Genomic DNA, 20,884 nt, shown 5'->3' with positions numbered 1-20,884 from the left:
TTTACAGGGAAACTGAAGACTGCCTTCAAAATTAACAATATCTGACTATAAATCTTGCTGCGTTCCCTAGCAACTAACACAATAAAACCCTAAGGTTAAAAGGAGAAGGGTTATTTGGAGATACCTTGGGGAGCGCGTCATGGCCATTTGCATTCCTGGTTGGGAGGACAAAAAAAAAAAAAAAAAAGAAAATGATCCATGTGATATTTACAAATTGCCGTATTGATGGAGAAGAAAGGTGGAATTACTCCGTGCGATTTTAATCAAAATACCTCAGAATCAACAAATCCAACAAAAAACTGCCTGCAGTAGTCAAACGGCGGTGATTAAAGAGCGCTCTGTAAACATGCGGCGATCTGCAGAAATGGTGGAAGGGCTTTGTTGAGTTGCTAAACCCACTTTGTTACTGGTTTTGACATCTCAAGTGTGTGTACCACAGATTAAAAATGTTCCAAGTAAATCTGACCGGAACGAGCCTGATGGAATATGCCCTAGAAAAGCCTACGCAGTACAAAAAACATTTCAAACTGAAGTAACATAGCATGATTCATCCCAGCCTGGGTTCCTGTTATGCACAGCACACAGATTGAAATCCCATATCCCCACCTCAAACTGAGGTTTATGTGCAATCTTTTCTGCCTGCAGTCATTGCAAATCTCGAAGCTGGAAGGAGAGGAAATGCTGACTTGTTCCCCTCCTGAAAGACCCTCACAGGGGCACAGTTATCCAGGGAGGAGTTCTGGGAGGAGAAATAAATGCCTGGTCCCTTGCATGCTCATTCAGCAGAGGTGGCATTGAGAGACATTTTTAAGCCCTCCTGTTGCTGTTGGAAGGCTTTAGACTGTAACTGCTCGACAACAGTTGGGCATCTATAGTTTTTAGGGCACTAGATGGTGGCAGGATCCATGTTGGGCTGTATATCACAGGCTGCTGCCAAGAGGTGCACAAGAAGATGATGGGACTAAACTCACCTGGATGTGGCACTGGGGAGAAACCTGCAGGCAAAATGAGGCTGCTTCAGAAAGGAAAAGGGTCCTTCTTGCTGTGTACAAATGGAGAAAGATGGGATTCAGGCTGCCATAGTCACGAGAAGGGCTGTTTGTGTCATCCTGATGCAGGTTTGGTTGAAACACAAATGGGAGGAGAAGATGATGTATAGAACAATGTAAGTGACAGCAGCAACAATAATTTGTCAGACAAACTGTCTGGCATAGATTATCCATGTGTCTCAGTTTCTGAGTCTATGTGACAGCAGCATCTGACAGCCCCCACCTCCAAGCTGAGCCTGTCTTTTCCCAGAAGGAAGATCTACGTGTTTAGGAAAAAAAAAAAAAAAAAATATATATATATATATATATATATGAAAAAAAGTAAAAACTTTAGGATATACTTCATGTGCCAGCACAGGTAGGTCCAGAGCTGTGTGCCTGTCCCCTGCCCTCCCAGCCATGCCAGCATTTGTGCATCATCCCCCTGAATACAGCGAGCACAAGGGTGTGGGAGTGATTTCCTGAGCTGTCTTCACTCGCAGCAGCTTTTCCGGGGGAGTAGAAAGGAGCACTCAGGGCAGTGAGATAATATCTCCCCTCCCTTTCCCAAACACATCCTAGAGATGATGTTCTGGCCTGATTTTCTTCTTATGCAGCATTTGAGCATCCAAAAAATGTGGATTGAATTCTCCTGACAGCCCTGGACCTGAGGAGGACAATGACTCCTCCTTTGTCCTTGATGTCTCAGGTTGGAGAGAACAAGTGCTGGCCTCAGGAGGCAGTGAGATTTCCCAGAAGGACCTGACCCCATGGGGGCTGTGTAACCTTGATGTGCTTATGGCTCTGGGTGCTGAGCACTCCTCTTCCCTATTGACCTGAGGCCGGAGGACACGGGTGTAGGGCGATGGGCAGGTTTCGTGGCCCCATGGACACCTCGGGTTGGAGGACAGGAGACCAGCTTCACTTCATTGAATTTTCAGACCTGCCTCTTCATCAGCAGACTGTGATTCAGCACAGCCACACCTCCAAGGACTGTACCCTCCAACTTTGACTTACTTTTGCTGTTTTAAACTTAGAGCTGATGTCCTCACCGGCCCTGTTATTGAGGGCACACAGCATCTCTTGCAACAACAAAGCAATTAAAAGGATTTGCAGGTCACCTTTAAAGCATTTCCCACAGCACGTCGAGTCTTGTTATAAGTCCTCTATCCATTAATGCTTTTATTTCAGCAGTTCTAATTGAAGTTTTAAATATTCTGAACCTTATGCAAGACACCCAAAGTGCTGCTGAATTTCAGGTCCTCTTTTGCATGAAGCTCGTTCCCTGAAACCCTATCGACCTTCAGTGGAGATGACAGTCACTCTGTACCATGTCCACACCACTGTTACCATGTCCTATATGGTATACCATATGGTGGAGTCACCATCCCTGGAGGTGTTCAAGAACCATGGAGATGTGGCACTGAGGGATGTGGTCAGTGGGCATGGTGGGGGTGGGTTGGGCTTGGTAACCTGAGAGCTCTTTCCCGACATGAATGATACGATGATTCTATACAGGTAGGGAAGCTCCAATGCGACAGAATCCGTATGTTTGAAGAGTTTGTCACTGAGTTCATAACATATCCTTGCAATACCACAGGAGCAAGAAACAGAGAGTGAAACCAAAAAGGAAAACGATGAGAACATTTGGCAGAAAGGAGCAATGAGAAGAAGCTTGGGGGGGGGGAGGGGGGGGGGGTTGGAGGGGCAAAAATAGCAACTGCAGAACAGAATGGGGAAGGAATGTCAGCGTTTTCCCACTGCCATGAAAAAACCCCGTGCAACAGGACTATCTTTCAGGATCAATCACACTCGAACTTTTTGCACAAGACGTTCAAAAGCCGACCACACCGCTCCCAGCCGGTCACAGCTGTAACCTCAGCCTTTGCCCCTTCGGAGCAGCACGATCCCGGCCCTTCGGGGTCTCCGCTTTTCACCCTCGTGCAGCGAAGCGCTACGGCGGCGCGGCGCGGTGGAGGCGGGCTGTTCACTCTGAAGCGGAGCGACGGCAGCCGGCGGCGCGGGGCGGGGGGCGGCCGGGCCCTCCCGGGGCGGTGCCTGGCGGCCCGGGGGCGGGGAGGAAGGGGCGGGGGCCCGACGGAGGGGCGGGGGCGGCTCGGGGCGGCCGCTGCCGCGCACTCGGGCTCGGACTCGGCTCGGCGGGGCCATGTTCGGCCGTAAGCGGCTCTCGGGCCGCTCGGTGAGTGCTGGGGACGGGGGTGGGTCTGTCTCCCTTCGGCCTTCCCCGGCTCCCACCTGTGGCTCTGTCCCGCTGATACTCTTGTGTCCCCGCCGTCCCCGAATACCTCTTTTCTGGGTGTCCCTCACCTCCCCGTGTCCCTGCGCCCCCTATTTCCCCCCTCCCCTATCCCCAGGTGACCTCCGCTTTTCTTGCAGCTGACGGCTTCGGGGGAGCCGGAGCGGGGCCAGCCCTGCAACACCTGCGGGGACCAATGCCCCGGCTTCGTCCTGCACAAGTGGAGGTAAGGCCCGGCGACACGCGTGTCCCCACCGCTCGGAGGCAGCGCGACCGCGTCCCACGGGTAGGGCTCCCTCCGGCGCTCCCCCCACGTGGAGTTTTGGAGCTCCACAGAGCATCTTCAGGAGTGTAAATGTGGCTTTTAGGGGAGTGTTTGTGTTGGTCTCGATTCCCCTGCTTCAACAGGTGGGTCTCTGTCTCCCGTGAGAGCTTTCTGCCCCCTGGAGCAGCACCCGGCTGTGCTGGCACCTGCTGTGGGATGCAGCCCTGGGGAAATTGGTTTGCTCCATATCATGCACTGCACTCAGGGGCTCCTGCTGCTGCCCGTGGAGGCAACCCTGGCAGGAAACAGCAACAGTGGGATGGCAAGAGGTCGTTGTGGGGGACCCGTGGCTGCTTGGAGCTCCTGCCTGGCCCCGTAGCAGAGTGTTGCCCCCTCGCTGATGCTGAGCAGTGATACAGCTATTGAGATGGATGAGCCCTCTCCTCCGGCTGGGTGGGGATGCGTGTGTGGGAAAGACCAAGTCTCTACTTATTTATTTCTCCTGTGTTTCCATAAAGACAATAATGTGGTGCCTATGGAGCACAGAAGCCCTGGCTTTGTGCTGGGTCAACTCCATCTTTCCTTCCCACATTGTGAGTTCACAGGTGACTTGGGATTTAGCAATATTAAACCTTCTGGGCTGGGGGCTTCAGAAGCTGATACTGACTTAGAGCCCTCAGTGACCTTTTAGCTTTATTTTATAGGCTATCCCCATTTCTCCAGTATCTGCTATGCTTCTTGCACGTGTCCTACTTCTCAAAGCTGCGTCTCAGCAGATTAAAGCATGGATCCAACTCAAAGAGAGGGACACTGAATTGATTTATTAGTGCTGCGTTGTATGTAAAGCTCTAGCCTTGCAGATGAGCAGTGCAGTGGGGCCCATGGGTTGTGCTCTGCCCTGGGGAGATGGTGCTGGTGCAGCTGCAGGTGGTGGATGAGTGGAGGTGATGGATGAGCCCTGTTCCTCCACCCTACACAGATGCCAATCTGAGTGTCCTGTGCCCCACCTCAGACCTTCAGAAGGTGAAGGTGTCTCCTGGCTGCAGGAGCTGTGCCCTGCTGCTAATTGGGATCTGCCACGTGTGTTAGATCTATGAGGTCACCCCTGAGTGTCTTTTTTCCAGGACTTATAAAATGCTTTCAAGAGCTGCCCTACGTTTTCTCATGGCTGAGGTTTGGGGCAGCAGGTGTTGTCACAGCAGTGCCTTGTGATGCTTTAAAGTGTCACGGAGAACTTTCAAGTGTAAGATAAAAAACAAACAAACAAACAAAAAAAAAAAAAGAGGTGGTCAGCAGAGGGATTTTTACTCTGGTCTGAATAAGGTGCTGTTCCGTGTGAGTTATGTTACCCTTAGGTTTGAGAAATGGAGTGGGGAGTCGATACAATCTTACTAAAGGCCACTGAGCTTCTTGGGTGGTGTCAAACGTGTGGCACGGTTGTGATCTCTGCAGCAGCACGTTGCCTGCTGTGCTGCATCCTGCGGAACCCTTGAGCAGCAGGCTTCACCCTGCTGGGAGCACCCACCCACCTGCAGCTGTCCCCTGGGGGTCCCACCGTGGATTTGGGTTGAAATAGATGGATCCTTCTCAGGAAGGAAGGGGTTACCTACCTGGGACAGCAGTATATAGGGCTGGGTGTGCATCCTTAGTGCCCCTGGCTCTGCATCCTGCAGCAGGGCAGGTGTGCTCCAGCTGCACGCCTTGCACCAGGGATGGTAAGGCTGAGCCCTCCTGCATATGCATTCACATTTAATTGCCTCGATGTAAGAGTAATTATGCAATTAAAACAGAAAGGCAGCTTGTTTGCCAAAGCACAATAGAAAGGAAGGATGCTCATGTTTTACTAGTGAATGGTTTATTAGTGCACAGGATGTGTAATAGCCATTCTGTCCTTCCCCAGCATGCTCAGGAGCAATGCCCTGCATGCATGGGGCCATGCAGCTCCTGCTGGGGATGTTCACAGGCGCTTTAACTCCCCAAATGGATTTGGAAAATAACAATGGTCTGTAAGGAGATCTGCAGATTAAGGATACAAACCCAGATCAATTAACCACTGGGGATTCGTAAAGCTTTTTAAGATCCTTTAACAGCGGAATTTCACTGATAAATGGGGATTGGGCTTTTTTCTTCAAAGATGGGAATTGGTGATGTGCTCTGGGGAGAAATAAAAGGATTTATGATCTTGTAGGCACTGAAACCAGAGCACATCCCTGTTGCTGGTGTGCACGTTGTCCTATATGCGATCGTGCAGGACTGAATTGCCTCGTTACCTGTGATTCTAGGTGTGATCTGTCCATCAGGCAGGCAAATGGCTTTGTCAGGCACCAAAGGTTTCTGTGCCCACATGCTCTCTTAAAAGCCACTTTGCTCAGACGGAGAGGTGGCTTTAAGCGTTGGCTGCATTGATCATTCCTAGGAGCACAGGCATCCTTCTGAGCCAGAGAAACCACTTGAAAATAAATTACATTCTGCAGAACTGCTGTATTTTCAGAATAAAACCAATCTCTGTGATGTGGAGGGAAGAAAAAAAAAAAAAGATGAAAGGGGATTCCCAAGTAATGCAAAACTATCCCTGGTCTTAGAGTACATTTCTGAATATCCTTAATCTTACCCTTAAACTCTGATCTCGCGTTCAGGCTGGTGGATGAATTCCCTTGATAATGTGTTGCAGCAGGGAGCTGCAGATCCTGTACTGTTAGACCAGGACACACTGCCTGCTTTCACTCGGAGCTCCCAGATCCCATCTCTGGTTGTAAGACGCAAATTCCATCCTTAGTGCTAAATCATTTAACCCCAAGGAGAAGAAAGCAAGCCACATCTGAATGGACTGAAGGTTGCATTCCATCATCTCTGGGTGTGAAGTCTACAAGGATGCAGTTATAGGGGTACAGCCAGAATAACCTGCAATTGCTCATGTCCTGAACAGCAGAGCAACTCCTTCCTCTAACCCTGTCACTTTATTTTATGGCAGACTGTCAGTAAGGTATGTAAGGACCTGTGTGGGCCGTGGTCTTGAGAATGGAAATTGGGCACACACAACAAAATCCCCGTTAACTCTGGCTGATACTTGAAAGGTGGCTTTGTGTGTGGGAGAAGTGAAATCAAATTCAATAAAAATCTTCAACTCCTTGGGAGTCCGGTTGCCATTTTCTAATCAGATCTGCATTACATTAAGCTGTGTGCCATTCAGCTTGTTAACAAGCTTTGGTTTAAATAAAGCTGTCATTGGAGTTGGGTGAAGGGATGGCCATTAGAAGGGTCTTTTGCATAATGTCCTGCAGAGAAGAGCCTGCAGAGAGGTGGGCTGGGAGGAGAGAGGCGGATGGAGCTGCCAGTCGCTGCCTGGCGCAATTAGCGCGGGTGTGCCAACCCTAAAAGTGACAAACAGCTCCAACACCACCCAGATTGCTGAAGGCTGAACGCAGCAGAGCTGTACTGGGAGGTGTGGGGGACACGAGCCACCTGTGCTGCAGAGCTCAGGGACAGCAGAGTGCTGCAGCTCCCGGAGAGAAGGCAGTCAGGCGCCGTGGCAGATAATTTTAACAATTGTCTTAGAACATTGAGAGAAGTCTTTGTTGCCATAGTTATTCTTCTCGCTTGCAGAAGTGGTAAATAACAGCAGTAAACATGACATAAGGCTGCCTTGCTGGTTTGCATCTTTTCTTGGCGTCTCTTTTTCTTGTGTGTGTGTAATTGTTGTCTCTTGCTAACACATGGGGTGAGGAGATCTGCTCGGCGTGTCCCTGTCACACTGCAATGTGGGCTGACGTGTCCCAGGTCGTGCCTGGCCCTGGGCTGCTGTTTCTGGGCCAACTGACTCAGAACTCAGCAATATTCTGGGTTATTATTCAGGTGTTTCTTTGCTATGGTAACTCATTGCTTCATTGTCATCTATACAGAAGTCTTGTGACATCTGACCTTGCCAGGTCTGGGAGCAGGAGAACGTTGGGAAAAGAGTAGATGTGGCACTGAGAGCTGTGTATTGGTGGGCACAGTGGGGTTGGGCTGATGATTGGACTGGATGATCTTAGTGGTCTCTTCTAACCTTAATGACTCTGTGAAGCCCGGGTAATGCTGGCTCAGGGTGCTGAGTGATGGTGCATCACAAAAGCCCGTGGACAAGGGAAGAGGAGGTGTGTAATATGGCAAACCACCAAATAAGTGGTAGACCAGAACTTTGGAGATGTGGTAGGTTGCTGGATGGTGGTGGCTGGGTGGCGTTGCATCGCATGCCTCTGTTTTGTTGACAGTAGCTTGGGAGTTGCTAGTGGCAGTGTTTTTTCTGCTCTTTGCTCAGCATGTTTGTACAGTTCCTGTCCCCAGACATGATCCACCCTTGTGTGGAGGCCAGCAAATACGGCTATGGGGTGGCAGGAGGCTGTGTGCATCTTCCTTCCCACTGGTGACTCGTACCTCATCCAGAGAAGTGATAACATTTGTAATGCAGCACGTGAACGAATAGCACCAAATCCTGAAGCATTTGTTTCTACTTCCAAAAAAAAAAAAAAAAAAAAAAAAAAAGTACAGATTATTGCTTCCATATGTTTTCAGCATTTTTAGTAGGTTATGTATCTCTCACATGCACGCTCCCAGCTTTTCCCTTTCATGAATAACATGCTTTGTGCCTCTTTCTCCTTTAGGATTCAGATATTCTTCACTTCCTTGTATGTTTATTTGAAAGGCTTTGGGGATATGAGAATAGCAATGCCTTATCTTGAACAGGCTTACGCTCTCATTGCTTCCCCAGTGAGCAGCGTTGGGTCCTGTGGTGTTTTGTACAGATTTCCATTTTGCAGCGGGGAGCCTGCAGGAATGGGAAAGCTGTGCCAGCGGGGAGTGCTGCTGGAGAGGTGAGTCCCCATGGGGCTGTGGGTGGCTGTCCCACCAGTGTCCCACCCATTGAGGGGTGCAGAGTAATCAGAAGTGGTTTCTGCTGGCTGATTTCTGAGCTCGTTCTTGGGGTTGGTAGAGTGAGCTCGTTGTTGGGGTTTTTTGTTGTAAGCAGTTTGGGCAGGGAGAAGCCGTTCCTTGCCCGGTGACTCATTGCCAAAGCTGGTGTCCTTCAGCTGCTGTTGGGGCAGCTTTTGGGATGGGTGGCTGCCCATCACCTGCGTTGTACCTCCCTTGGTATAAATGGCTTCAGCTGTCCTACTCACCTGCATCAGTGAGATTAAGCAGTTGTGCAAGCATTGTGCAAGCATTTGAAAAATCAAGGCTGAATTTTACTCTGAGAGACTCAGAGCAGAGGCAGAGTTCCCTGAAGATGTTTGAGCCACGTTGAGGTCCCCAAATGCAGGCTAGGACTTTGCCTTGGGTGGGCAGCGGACACATCCTGCCTGTGGTCTCACTGTACTTTGTCAAGGGGCAGCATGACATCCGGATATGGCTTCGGGCACATCAGGGAGTAAAGATCCCCGTGGATTTTCCAGCTTCACCCTGGTATAATCCTTCTTTCCACAAATGCCCAAAGGAATTTGGGGGCTCTCAACCAAATTTTTTTGGCTGTCCCTTACACACTGTCATACCCTGCTGCTAACACAGCCCCTAAACCAACAGGCACAGATAAGGTGTCCTGTTTGTATTGGCTGTGAGACCCCATATCCATTTTAACACAGCACCACAACGTTACAGGCAGTGTTGTCACTGGCAAAAAGCCTAAAATACATTCTTTATTTTTTTTCTATGTGATGTACAGAGGAGAGGTGAGGTACGTGCCTGTATCTGGGCAAGCCCAGGGAGCCTGTCTGAAGTCCTTTACAAACCATTGGGGATTGGATTGCAGGAGCTCAAAGGAGCTGGGACACTTCTTGATTAAATTTCATCTGAACACAGGAGCCCCAGTCTGCAGCTGGTGTAACTAGAGTTGCTGCAGGCAGAGCTGCCCAGGAAAGCCCTAAAAGCAGAATTTCTCACAGGAAAGAAAATTTCTCACGTGTGGATATGTTTCCTGCGTGTTTTGAAGCAGCCTCATGTAATTCTAGTTTGAGGAATGGGGTGAAAAAAGGCTAACAGTGTGATGTGGGGTTTAGTCTGGTTTGGAGGGGTCATTCTGTTCTTGTGATTGTAAGTGGACCCGATGAGTGAGGGGGTAGAGCAGAAAAACACTGAACTCCCACTTTAATTGATATTTTGCTCTTAGACTAAACAATTGTTTTGTAAGTGTGAAGTTTTATTTTGTGGGATTTCTTTATTGTTGTTGTTTGCTTGCACTATTTTTTTGGAAAAATGCCTACAGCAGCATTTCAGCATGCAAAGGTGGGATGCTCCTGTGCTCCCTGTCTGCTGTGAGCGTGAATGTTTGCATCCTGCCCTCACGATGTCAGCAGGGCAGCAGCCACCCTTTCTCAGTGCCTGGGTCCAACCCTCAGCAGGGCAGCAGCCACCCTTTCTCAGTGCCTGGGTCCAACCCTCAGCCGCATCACTGAGCTGATTGTCATCACCAAGCACATCTCCATCCCGGATGAAATCACTCAAGGCAAAGCTTGCAAAGCGCGTGGCCAGGATAGATGGGCTTGCATGAGGGATTTCCTTCCTGACAGCTGACAATGCTGGAGGCTACAGCTACAAATTCGGGTGCCACCTTGCATGTGATTTAGTGGGAGGTGGTTGCACTTGAACAGCTCTCCGCGGCTGGGTGGGCAAGGTGCTGTGCTTGTGCTCCCTGCAGCCCCCAGCCCAAGTAATGGGACGTGTCAAAAACCTGGGAGGAGCTGAGGGATGAATGCTCTGCTGACAAGAGCTGCTCAGCCCTTTGGAGAGTTTCTCTTGGTTTTTGTTCCCTGTTTGCCTTTAAAAAGTCAATCGGCAGCCCTTTATTCTGTTCAGGCTCCCCGCCCTCCAGCCCCAGTAATCCATCCTTATTACACCACTGAGTCACTCTTCAAATAATCAATTGTGTTTTCATTGTCTGCCTTGTAAGTATATCACCCTGCTTAAGGACTGCAGATAGCATCAGCCTGGCTCTTGGGCAGACGGTTTTGCAGTTCATGATGATGCCCGTTTAGATGCTTACTTTTTCTCTGATGAACAAACTCCTAGGAAAGTTGGGCTGGGGATTCTTCCCCATCTTTGTGCTCTGTGGTCGCTATGTAATGTTGGAGGAATTCGTAACGTTTGCAGGATTGTCCAGTGTGAGGGAAGCTGATTATGGGGTGAGTGTGGCCAGTGTTGTCATGAGCCTTTATCTTGGGGAAACCCCAATGGCCAGAGTTGTTCTCAGATTTAACAAAATAGATCCGTAAGGAATTCAGGGTGCTCTCTGCCATCGGAGAGGCCATTTCTTCCCCTTTGCGTGGCTCTCTGCAGGGCCCTGATGCTGGAGCTTAGCACTTGGAGCGCTAAGGACCGCAATTACTGTTCTCACCACCGAGGGAGGCACTTTGTGCTCTGCCGCCGCAGCAAATATTTCATCCCCTATCCATTGCCCTTGTGCGGATGCTGCTGCTGTGGCGATAAAAGACATAATGGCTTCTCTCACTGATAAGGAGAGTATATAAATGTAATTACTGAAATCCTTACGTGGGTGGAGGAGTCCCTGTGAGGGGTTCTCATGCTCATGAGCCCTTGGCTGTTCTAGGGAAGCTGCCTGCAGCTCCTGGCAGCCTGGTTGGAGCTGCTTGGCCACAGCTGGGAGCAATTAGGAAGCACTGTCTTTTTTCCCTCCCTCCCTCCCGACTTTTTTTCCTCGTCCTCTTGTTGAAACCAACCCATGGGCCCTGGGGAACGAGGAAGGAAAGCCCCACAACTGATAGTGCGTGCGGCTCTTCAGTCTGACCCTCACGAGGAGCGTGTTATAGCCAAAGGGAGAGGTATTATTTAGAGCAGGCCAACAAAAAAAATATTTCCATGGCAGCAGTAACCATAGGAAACCTCCCCAGTGTGTGCAGGGTGCGTCCTGTTTCCCTGCCTTCAGCTGTTTGCTTTGCGGTGTGCCCAGTGTGGCTCTAGCAGTGACCATCCACACTACAGTCCCCTGCTGTGGCCATAGGGATGTGTTGCTGAGCCCGTGTGCTGCGCTCTGGCTGCTAAAAAAATGTTTTCAGAGGGTTCCTCAGATACCAAGAAGTCTCAAAGCCACCTTTCACCTTCTGTCATCTCTCAAATGCGTGTTTGATCCTTAAATACCTAAGGCATGACAGTGAATAGGCTTCCAGGATCCAATTCTTCCTTTTTATAGTGTCTTAGAAAGATACTGTTATGCTCCCTTTGGCTCAGCCAGTGATGCTTGGCCTACAACCAAGATGGGGAAACTAGGACGAGAATCACTCAGATGAGCAAGCTGAAAAAGTTGTTAAAGATACCAACTTTTTGTTGGGGGAAAATATTGATGGATGGTTTAATTTAAATGAAAAAAATGAGTATTTTTCATGGAATCACAGAACTGTTTGAGTTGGAAGGGACCTTTAAAGGCCATCTGGTCCAACTCCTCTGCAATGGACAGGAACACCTAGAGCTCGATCAGGTTGCCCTTTTTGATCAGCTTAATCTGAGCTCGTGTACAAGAAGGCGTAAGAGAAGGACAGTTTTGGGGATGCTGCCGCCTCTAGGAAATGTTGGCTGGAAAGTGACTGCCTATGTTGGGAATGGAGTCCTTTCAGCAGGAGCATGGGCAAGCAGCTGGGATTTGTGGATGCTGTGCAGCTTTAAGCACTGTTCTTGCAAAGGCCGCAGCCCTGCTGGAAGCAGGTTGTTGCTCAAGGCTGCCCAACTTGTAAGGAACCTTCAGGAAGAGGAGGACAGAGGTGATCAGCTTTCCTTGCTCACGTGCCAAACAAATGGTAACATTCATCACCAAGACCTGTCTGTGCCTTATTAAATCTGTTTTTGGATTTAATAAGGCCATGGGCTGGTAGTTCGGCCCCTTTAAATGTCAGGTTGGAAAGGAGCTGGGAAGTGAGAAGACAATAAAAGTTAATATTCTGAAGTCAAGTATGTGCAGTGTAGCTCAGATTTTTAATATCAAGTGCGTAATTTATTACAGGATGTAGAGATTTCCAATACATACATTTGAATATGTTTTAATATTATCTTTCCTTCCAGTAGCAGGAACAGTGGTGTTTAACAAAAGAAGAATGATTTCATGTTTCCATTTGATGGTTCCAGTGTGTACCTCTAATAGGTGTGGGATTCACCGAAGCATGAAGGCTATCTGATAAACGCCTGGATGATAAAGCTGTATTGTTTGCTCTGATTTCCTTCAGCTATTTTCAAACATATAAATAAAACATTTTTGAAGTGTACACCATGCAGTTGAGCACAGGCTATTTACTTTGTGCTGATGTGCCCTACGGGGGACACCATGAGCCCTTCGGTGCCCGAGAGCAGCAACCTCATGGCATTAGTTCTGCATGTTGCGCTCGAGGTGGTTGCACATCATTTTAACAGATGTTTTATCCTAAGTGAAGGTACACATATTTGAAATAATAACAATCTCCTCTTTAAATACAGAAGCATTTGTCGTCTTGTACAGCAGAGGGCACTCGGTGTTGCTGAGCTGGGAGGTTCATGGAGAAAACCACGGGGCTGGCGTTCTGTTTTGCAGAAATTAAATACTGTGTGTGTGTGTTTGGTTATATATGTGTGTGTGCATATAAAAAGATGTAGGGTGGCACGTATATAAAAATAATCCTGGCGTGTAATATAAAACTGAAATGCTTGTGGTGTTGCTGGAGATGGATGCAGTGCATGCTGTGTTGTTCCATGCTCGGTGTGGGAAGGCAAGAAGAGGCCCTGGGCAGCAAAGGGTAGCAAGCTTGCAATCACAGTCTAGAGATTAACTTTCCAGTTTTCAGTTGTTATTTCTTGAGGAATTCAGATGTCCTGCATCATCCCCAGTGAGCTACTTATCATAGAGTCATTTGAATTGGAAGGGACCCTTAAAGGCCATCTGTTCCAACTCCCATGCAGAGTGCAGGGACATCTACAGCTTGATCAGGTGCTCAGAGCCTGGTATATTTGGGTTGGGTTAATCTGAATCTCTGCCAGCAGTACTTCAAGAGGTGGACATGTTGGTATCTCTGTGTGAAATGCAGGTCAGCCAAGCAGTGTGAGAGAGCATGAAGTTGGAAATAACCAACAAATGCCAAGCACACAGCCAGGTGGATTTTGCCATTGGGTGTTGTGGAGTGTGGAGATCAGAGAAATGGGAATGTTGGAGGGGCTTTATTGTAACAGGTACTAATTAAGGTTTGGATGTTAGGGAGTAACCCAAGATTAGTGGTAGGGGTTTTGTAAGCAAGCTCTGTTGATGGAAGGGCAGCAGGCCATGCTGCAAGGCTGTAAGCAGTCTGTATGGGGTTGTCGCAAGCAGCATTCATCCTGTCTGAATGTTTAGTAAGACCTTGGTGCAGCTCAGGCATGACGCACATGAGGGTGCAGCTGCTGGTGTGCTGCAGAGCCCCTTCCCACTTGGGTAAAATTGCAGTTACATTGATGAATACTGATAATAATCCATGGGCAGTGTTCCTGGAGACCTTGCTGGGCTGTGGGATGGGATCAGACTTGTTAGACTGATTCCTGTTCTACACATTTCAGAGCTGTGCAATCAGCCAGGCACCATCTCACCAGACTGATGTCCCTAAGCTAACTGGGAGGCACTGGGATTTAACCCTGCAGCTTCAGGACACAAACAAAGAACAGAAGAACAATATCACAGCATAGCTAGTACCCCACCATGTACCCGTGCTGCTTGGTTTTGTCTATCTATAGGCTTTGCTGGTCATTATCCTGTTTTGGGCAGGCAGCTCACTGGGAAATAAGGGTTACAACATGTTTTGCAGGAGCTTTGCATCATTAGCACAGATTTGGCAGTGAGCAGTTGGAGAGAGTGTAGGAGCAGTTGTAGGAGCAGCCTTAGAGCTTCACAACTCACCTTAGCCAATGTCAATAAGCTATGAACGAAATGAAATGAAACTACTTAAATACACCATTAAAATACGTTGTTATGTTAGTGTGTGGACCTTCCTGCAAGATTGCTCTTTAACTGTAGCCATTAAAGGACCCCCATGGAAGAGCTATAGAAGGCTGCTAAAAACCATCCCTGGCCTTAACCACTTGCTGGCTACCGAGCGGATTTTGCACCGAGGTGAAAGCACTGTGGTTTGGAGCATTTGTATCAACTTTGCAGCTTGAGGAGCTTGCAGACAGTAAGAAGAAATGAATTTAGAAGGTGCTGTGTGTTGCTTTCAGGTGTCGAAGCCCAGCTGCCCTGTCTGTTGGCTCTTTTTGTCTTTACGTGTAGTGCCTGAATCCTGGTGGCAGAGATGTGTTTAAGGGGGTCCTGCACGTCGTTTTGCCTTTTGGGCTTTTCCAGATGATGCTGGAACTTGAGTAGTTCATAAAAGGAGCAAGTAGCCAAATGGACCAATAAAGGGAGTTGGTGGAAAGGCCCAATATATTTTATGAAGAAAGAAATGTATCCTCTAACGTGAGAGTTGTGTATTGTAAAATTTTGCAGGGCTGCTAGCGCTGTTAAGTGCTGGCTTTTCCTCCAACCGTTCTCTGAGTGCACGCAGGAACTGTCTAAGCTTTCTTTTTGGCCCGAACTCCTCCAGGTCTGGGTGGGATCTTGACCCTGGGGAAGTTAGTGGGAGACGTGCTTTGAGTTTCTCAGGGACCTGACATGTGGTCTTCAGCACAAGGCAGGTGATGACAGACTTCGAACAAAAAGTATTTGGCCTTTTATAGGCATTTTAGGCTAGGTAAAATATAGCTTTACATCTTCTTAATGCTTTTTGATGGTAAGAAGTGCAGCTAAAGGGCCAAAATCTGTCTCGATGGTGGTTCTCACTGGGAAATGCCTTTGTGCAAGCCAGGAAAAGTTAAGCTGTTTTGATTCAAGCAAATGATAGGTTTGCAGCATGGTGACGGTGCACGCACTCGCTGCATTTCTAACCATGGCAACCCAACAAGTGAAATTTCAGACCGGCCCTGAGGGTGAGCACAAGGCTTATCAATGATTCAAATCCTCCTGAAGTTGTTGGGGTCTTCAAGCAGGCTGTGATTGCTCAGGGGGAGCTGTCTGCTTGGGTGGATTTCATGCATCACCCACAGCTGCAGAGATCTTTCTCATTTTGCTGCCCTCAAGCACATAGGGTGGGGAAATTGTGACCTAGGTGCAGCATCGCTAGCCCCTGTGTATCATTTAAGACACACAGATTTGGGGAATAGCAGAACAAATGAGGATCTTGATCCAGATTCAACATTTTTTTGCTTTTCTACAGAGTTGTCTGCAGCTTCAACCTCGGTGCTGGCTGACCGGTGTGATTTTAACTGAGGCTTTTTAATATTCTCCTTGTGCAGCGTGGATTTGTTCCAATGGGCTGCAGAGATGTGTTGCTGCTGAAGCTAAGCTTGAATTTCTTCACTGATAAAAATTTCATGTCATTCTTCTATCATGGCCCCAAAGGGCAGGGTTGCTGAGCTCAGCTGATCATATGAGATCCATAGCGTTCTGATCTGACTGTTCCTGAGAGTGCTTTCTTCTCTACCCAGATTTTAAAACAGGGTAAAATCCCGATTTCTAAGCTGCAGTTACAATTTAGCTCAAATCAACCTTCCATCCCCTCTCCTTGCTGGGGCCACTCGCCTCCTGCCTGGTCTCACAGGAAAGTGATGATCATAGAATCACAGAATTGTTTGAGTTGGAAGGGACCTTTAAAAGTCATCTAGACCAACTTCCCTGCAGTGAAGAGGGGCATTCACAGCTAGATAATGCTCATGTGGAGAGTGGGGCTGAGACATAGGACATGGAGCTGCACCAAGTGCTGTGCAGACCACTATGCTCTTCAATCCCCAACCCCTTTCTATGAGCTTCCTCCAAGGTGATGGTGCTTGCTGCTGGGCTGGGCTGCTCTCGCTCTCCCAGTGTTCACCTTTTGAAGAGATCCGTGCTTGGCTTTATCAGCAGCTGTCCTAGGATTTTTCTTGCTTGCGAATGTGATCTTAGATGTCTTCAGGTCTGTGTGAGTCCTGGTATTAGAGCTGCTTTGATGTCTTCACCAATACTTCTTAAGGCAGTTCAGAATGATTTTATGCAGTAGCCCCAAGGTGCTTGCACAGAAAAAGGTGCTTTAGAAATACGAATTCTGTTTGAGGACAGATTTTCCTCTCCTGTTCTCTCTCCATTCAGGACAAGGCAGTGAAAATGTAGCATTTAATTAAAGTTAGTAAAGGTTTGGAAGTGAATTGCTATAAACATAAAAGGCATAATCAAATGCCTGCCTAATCCCCACCTTTAGGGCACATTCAATGCAGAAAGAGCATAATGTGCATGAGACTTGGATTGAAAAGCGCTGAGGATTTGGGAGCAGATCTTTTATAGCTGGAGCTTCTAAATTCTTTCACTTCAGGCTTAGGGATTTAAATATCTACATATTATAGGAAAGCATAAAGCTTGGTTGGTGCAGTCTGACACCATCCCATCGATCACTGTGGTTGTACACCTACATAGGTCCCACAGTGGGCAGTACAGTGTCCTGACCATAGGTGTGATGGTAACTGGCCCCCAGTAAATCACAGCCTCTGTCATGGGCTTCTCCTTCTCTGAAGCTCTTTAGACAAAAGCACCTGAAATATTTCCCTTATTAGCCTAAAGCAGGATTGGGAAGGGATCGTCTATTTAATGCAGTTTCAACCCGAGGAGCTGGGCTTCTTCAGCTGCCTTCTGCAATCTTGAGCTCCAGTTTAAAATAAATAAATAAAATTGAAACAATCTTTTATCCTGAAAGAGATAGAGAGAAGGAACCAAATGCTGTTATCTCCCCGGGTCTCCAGAGAAATAAAAGCTCGGTGCATCAGAGCTGCCCAGCTCCATTACCATCTCCCTCACCTGCCCACGTGTCCCCCGGAGCCAGGTGTCCTGCAGAGCATTATATCCCCACTGCCAAGCCCTCTCATTTCCCTAAAACAAATTTTCCTTTGAGCACTGTGTTATCAGTGCTCTGGCATGGGGCACAAGGGGATGTGATGGCACACGGTGTATTGCAAACCAGACAAGACAAGAGAAATGAGGAATCTTATATGCAAAAGTTTCTGCCCTATAATATGAGTTGGTGCCCGTGGCTACCACCCATATCTGTGATGTGGTACAGGAGTGCTGGCAGCAGGCTGCTGTTGCTCTGTGCAGGTGGGATGGCAGTGAGCGAGGTGGTGCGTGTAGCTATTGGAGATTTAATGATAAGGATCATCTATACACTGGTTTGAATCAAAAGGACTGCATAGTGGTAGTTTTGGAGACAGGGCTGTTGGGAGTGAGGCTGGGGAGTGGAAAGAACCCTGGTTAAGGCCAGGATTTGTGTTGTGATGGAGCGCTCCATGGTTTTGCTTTGCAATTAAATGGTATTTGGCTTTGTTTAGTTTAGAGTAGGAACCAGGCTTTGTTATGTGGTGTAATTGTGATTTCTTTTGCTGGCTTTAAGGTGTGAAAATCAGGAATATTTCTTTTGGTTGAGAAGGAGCAGTAAGGCTTCATTTAGATCCCAAGCCATCCATGTCTGCGGGAAGTGTTTCCTATACCATAGGGCTGCAGGGAACAGACTGGCAACCTGGAATTGCCCAGCTGAGACATCAGCAATGGGAGATGTGATCCAAGAGAGGATGAAATGATCCCGTGAATGGTGAGGGGCAGAAGGCAGGGCCCAATGTATCAGGTGGCCAAGATGAGAGGTGCCCAGCTCAGGGTAACATTAGTCCCATGCCTTCTGGTGCGGGGCCCCATGGAAACGGGAAGGGCTTTCTTTTTCTGTTGAACCGGGCGCTAAGCCAGGTGAAAGAAAACATTTTCCCAACACCAAATGGAAAAATGCAAGGCAGACGTCTTAAATGAACTGTTAAAGGAATAGAGCTGTGAAAAGAGTACGTTTTCTGTGTGCTGGGGTTATGCATTTAGCAGATTTTTGACTATTGGAGACCTCTGCAGTTTGTAGACAGATAAATCTGTTGCAGCAACTCAAGTTGTGGCAAAAACTGAAGACAAACACTGGGAACTCATCGCTGTTCCAGAGCTCACTCGGACAGTAGGACGGTACCATTCTGTCCTTCTGAAAATCTTCGGGCATTTTCCCTCACCCCTCCAGCCCCCTCCACTCCGTTCCTACAGATGACTGGCAGAACTACTCATGCTTTAAAATAACCCAGGCTAAAAAGTGTGATTTGTGTTTCAGCGATTTTGATTACACCCACATACTATTTTTATTGCCGTTTAAATCGTCTGTGTTAGCTCGAGATGTGTTTCTTTTAAGCAAGTAAAAAAAAAAAAAAGAAAAAAGACTTGACTGTTGCTAACTGTTGCTAAGGAAAAGAAGATATTTATTCATCAGGGCACTTCTTTCACATTGTGAGGTTGGTAGCTATGGAGGAGGAACATAAGGAAAAGACACGGTTATATATTTCAGCCTTTCTGTTATTGCTGTTGGATTGCAGCCATATCTACTGATGGGCAGCAGATGTCATTCCCCTCCAGGATCGTACATCTCGGTGTGGTGAGAGTTATGGGTGCCTGATGTGAAAACCCAGTGAGCGTCCCTGGGCTCTGCTGGGTCTCAGGCGTATGAGGCTCCAGTGGTCTGTAGACATTTCCCCAGCTCCACAGAGACTCCTTTCTCCTTAGCTTCAGCCTATCCTTTTCAAAAAACCCCATCAAACCAAAGAGCCAAAAATGATGCACATGGCCATGTTCCTTCCCCAAGCTCCTGCTTCTGGGAACGTGCGGCAATACCATTAGCTGCTTGTTGCGGAGTTAAGAGGTTTTCCTTTTAGCTGTCATAGCAACGAGAAAATATTGTTTTGACAGAAATTGAATTAAAAATTAAATTTGTCTTTTTCCTAGTAAGCGAATTGCTCACTTGTGAAAAATATAAATCACTTTGATCGGGATGGATATCGTTGTAAGTACCTCTGCGTGCTTCCAAAGTGAATTTTGCAAATGCCTCGTGCCACATTCTGTCCCTGCTGAGTTTGTTTGGAGCATCCCGTGAATCTGAGCTTTATTTAATGTCAGGCTTGGGCTGAAAAGCTTCCTTGGCAAAACTTCCCTGGTGCTTGCAACCTGCGAGAGCTTCAGGGGAAGAAACAGGTCTGTCGAGTTCCTGGGAGCAAAGGGAATGACTCCTCCAATGTAGCGTTTCTGTTCTTTCTACTGAAGCTCTGGTGTCAAAGCCCAGACAAACAGCAATCCCATGGCTGTGGTTCTTGGAGCACGATGCTGTCTGGGAGCAGGGAGAGGCGGTGAGTCAGGGAGCAGTGCGGTCGGTGAGGAGTGGGGAGCAGTGCTGATGGCTTTGAGTTGCTTTCCCCACCCAGAACATGGGCTGCTCAGGGACTTTCCAAGCCAGGTACGACTCAGAGCAGCTCTTAACCCCAGGTGCTTTTCTGTCCCATGAGCTGCCCATTCTCCTTGAGAATCCACTCTTGCTCACTGTTGGCACTCAGAGCTCCTTTTGGTGTCGCTCCTCGTTCTGTTGTTCTTCAGAGCTGGATGGCTTCCTGCAGCAGATCTTGGGGTTGCACGGGGTTGGGGAAACAGAGGAGCAAGGGAAGAGACCTACCCAGCTGGGATGCATACAATGCTGCTCCGAAAGTAATGCCTCCTATTTTATTATATTGGCCCACAGCATCAGAGGTGGATGCTGGTGGTATGGCAGCGGAGGTTGAACCTTACTGCCAATGTCCCGGTATACTTTGTTGCCATGCAACAGATGGCTGCAGAGAGGCAGTCTGACTACACTGTGTCTGACATGGAAATGCACTTGAAGAAGAAAAGGTCTGGAACTGAATTCCTCCAGGTGGACAAAAATGGCAGCCACTGACATTCATCAGCACTTGCTATGAAGATCAATCAGAGCATGGTAACACAGTGAAAGTTGGACTGCAAGGGCAGTATTATCCTAGCAACAGCACTATTATAGCAGCTGTGAAACAGTGTATCTGCCTCAGCTGGTGCAGATTTTTATGAGCATGCCATGCAGGCTCTCCTTCGTCATTGGTGAAAGTGCACAGATAATGGTAGAGAAAAGTAGTATGTTGAAAAGTAGTGTGTTACAGCTGAGAATTTGCTCTATCAGATAGTGTTATTGTATTATTTGTATTACTTTTAGAGCAACTGATGTGCACGATGTATAGAGGGGACATCCCAATGACCGTCTTAGCTGCTATCTGTACAAGCTTCGGTGTAGTGTTTCCAGAAGTAGGAAGAGGGGGAGAAAAACCACCTGGAACATCCCCAGGTCTAGCTTCTCAGAGGTGATCTGGGGGCTTTTGGCCATCTCAGCTGTTCAGGTGCCCAGCTTTTGGTTGAAAGTCAGCTTGCTTGTTTGAAATGTCAGCATTGAACTTATA

The 20,884-nt window shown here is 48.0% G+C and overlaps 1 protein-coding gene across 1 annotated transcript in view; it reads left to right on the top strand.

The window, feature by feature from the left end:
• Positions 1–3,195: 3,195 nt before the first annotated feature.
• PRICKLE2 (prickle planar cell polarity protein 2) overlaps positions 3,196–20,884 on the top strand; it is a gene marked incomplete at both ends in the record, with an annotated part of 87,098 nt that continues 69,409 nt past the window's right edge. Inside the window, 2 exons of the mRNA XM_079540542.1 lie at positions 3,196–3,228; positions 3,426–3,511. Coding sequence (XP_079396668.1) covers positions 3,196–3,228; positions 3,426–3,511 — 119 coding nt within the window. The remainder of the gene's footprint in view (positions 3,229–3,425; positions 3,512–20,884) is intronic.

The sequence above is a fragment of the Tetrao urogallus genome, assembly GCF_951394365.1.
Source record: "Tetrao urogallus genome assembly, chromosome: 10".
Taxonomy (NCBI): domain Eukaryota; kingdom Metazoa; phylum Chordata; class Aves; order Galliformes; family Phasianidae; genus Tetrao; species Tetrao urogallus.
Note: the sequence above shows the minus strand (reverse complement) of the source record. Positions and strands in the feature narration are given on the sequence as shown.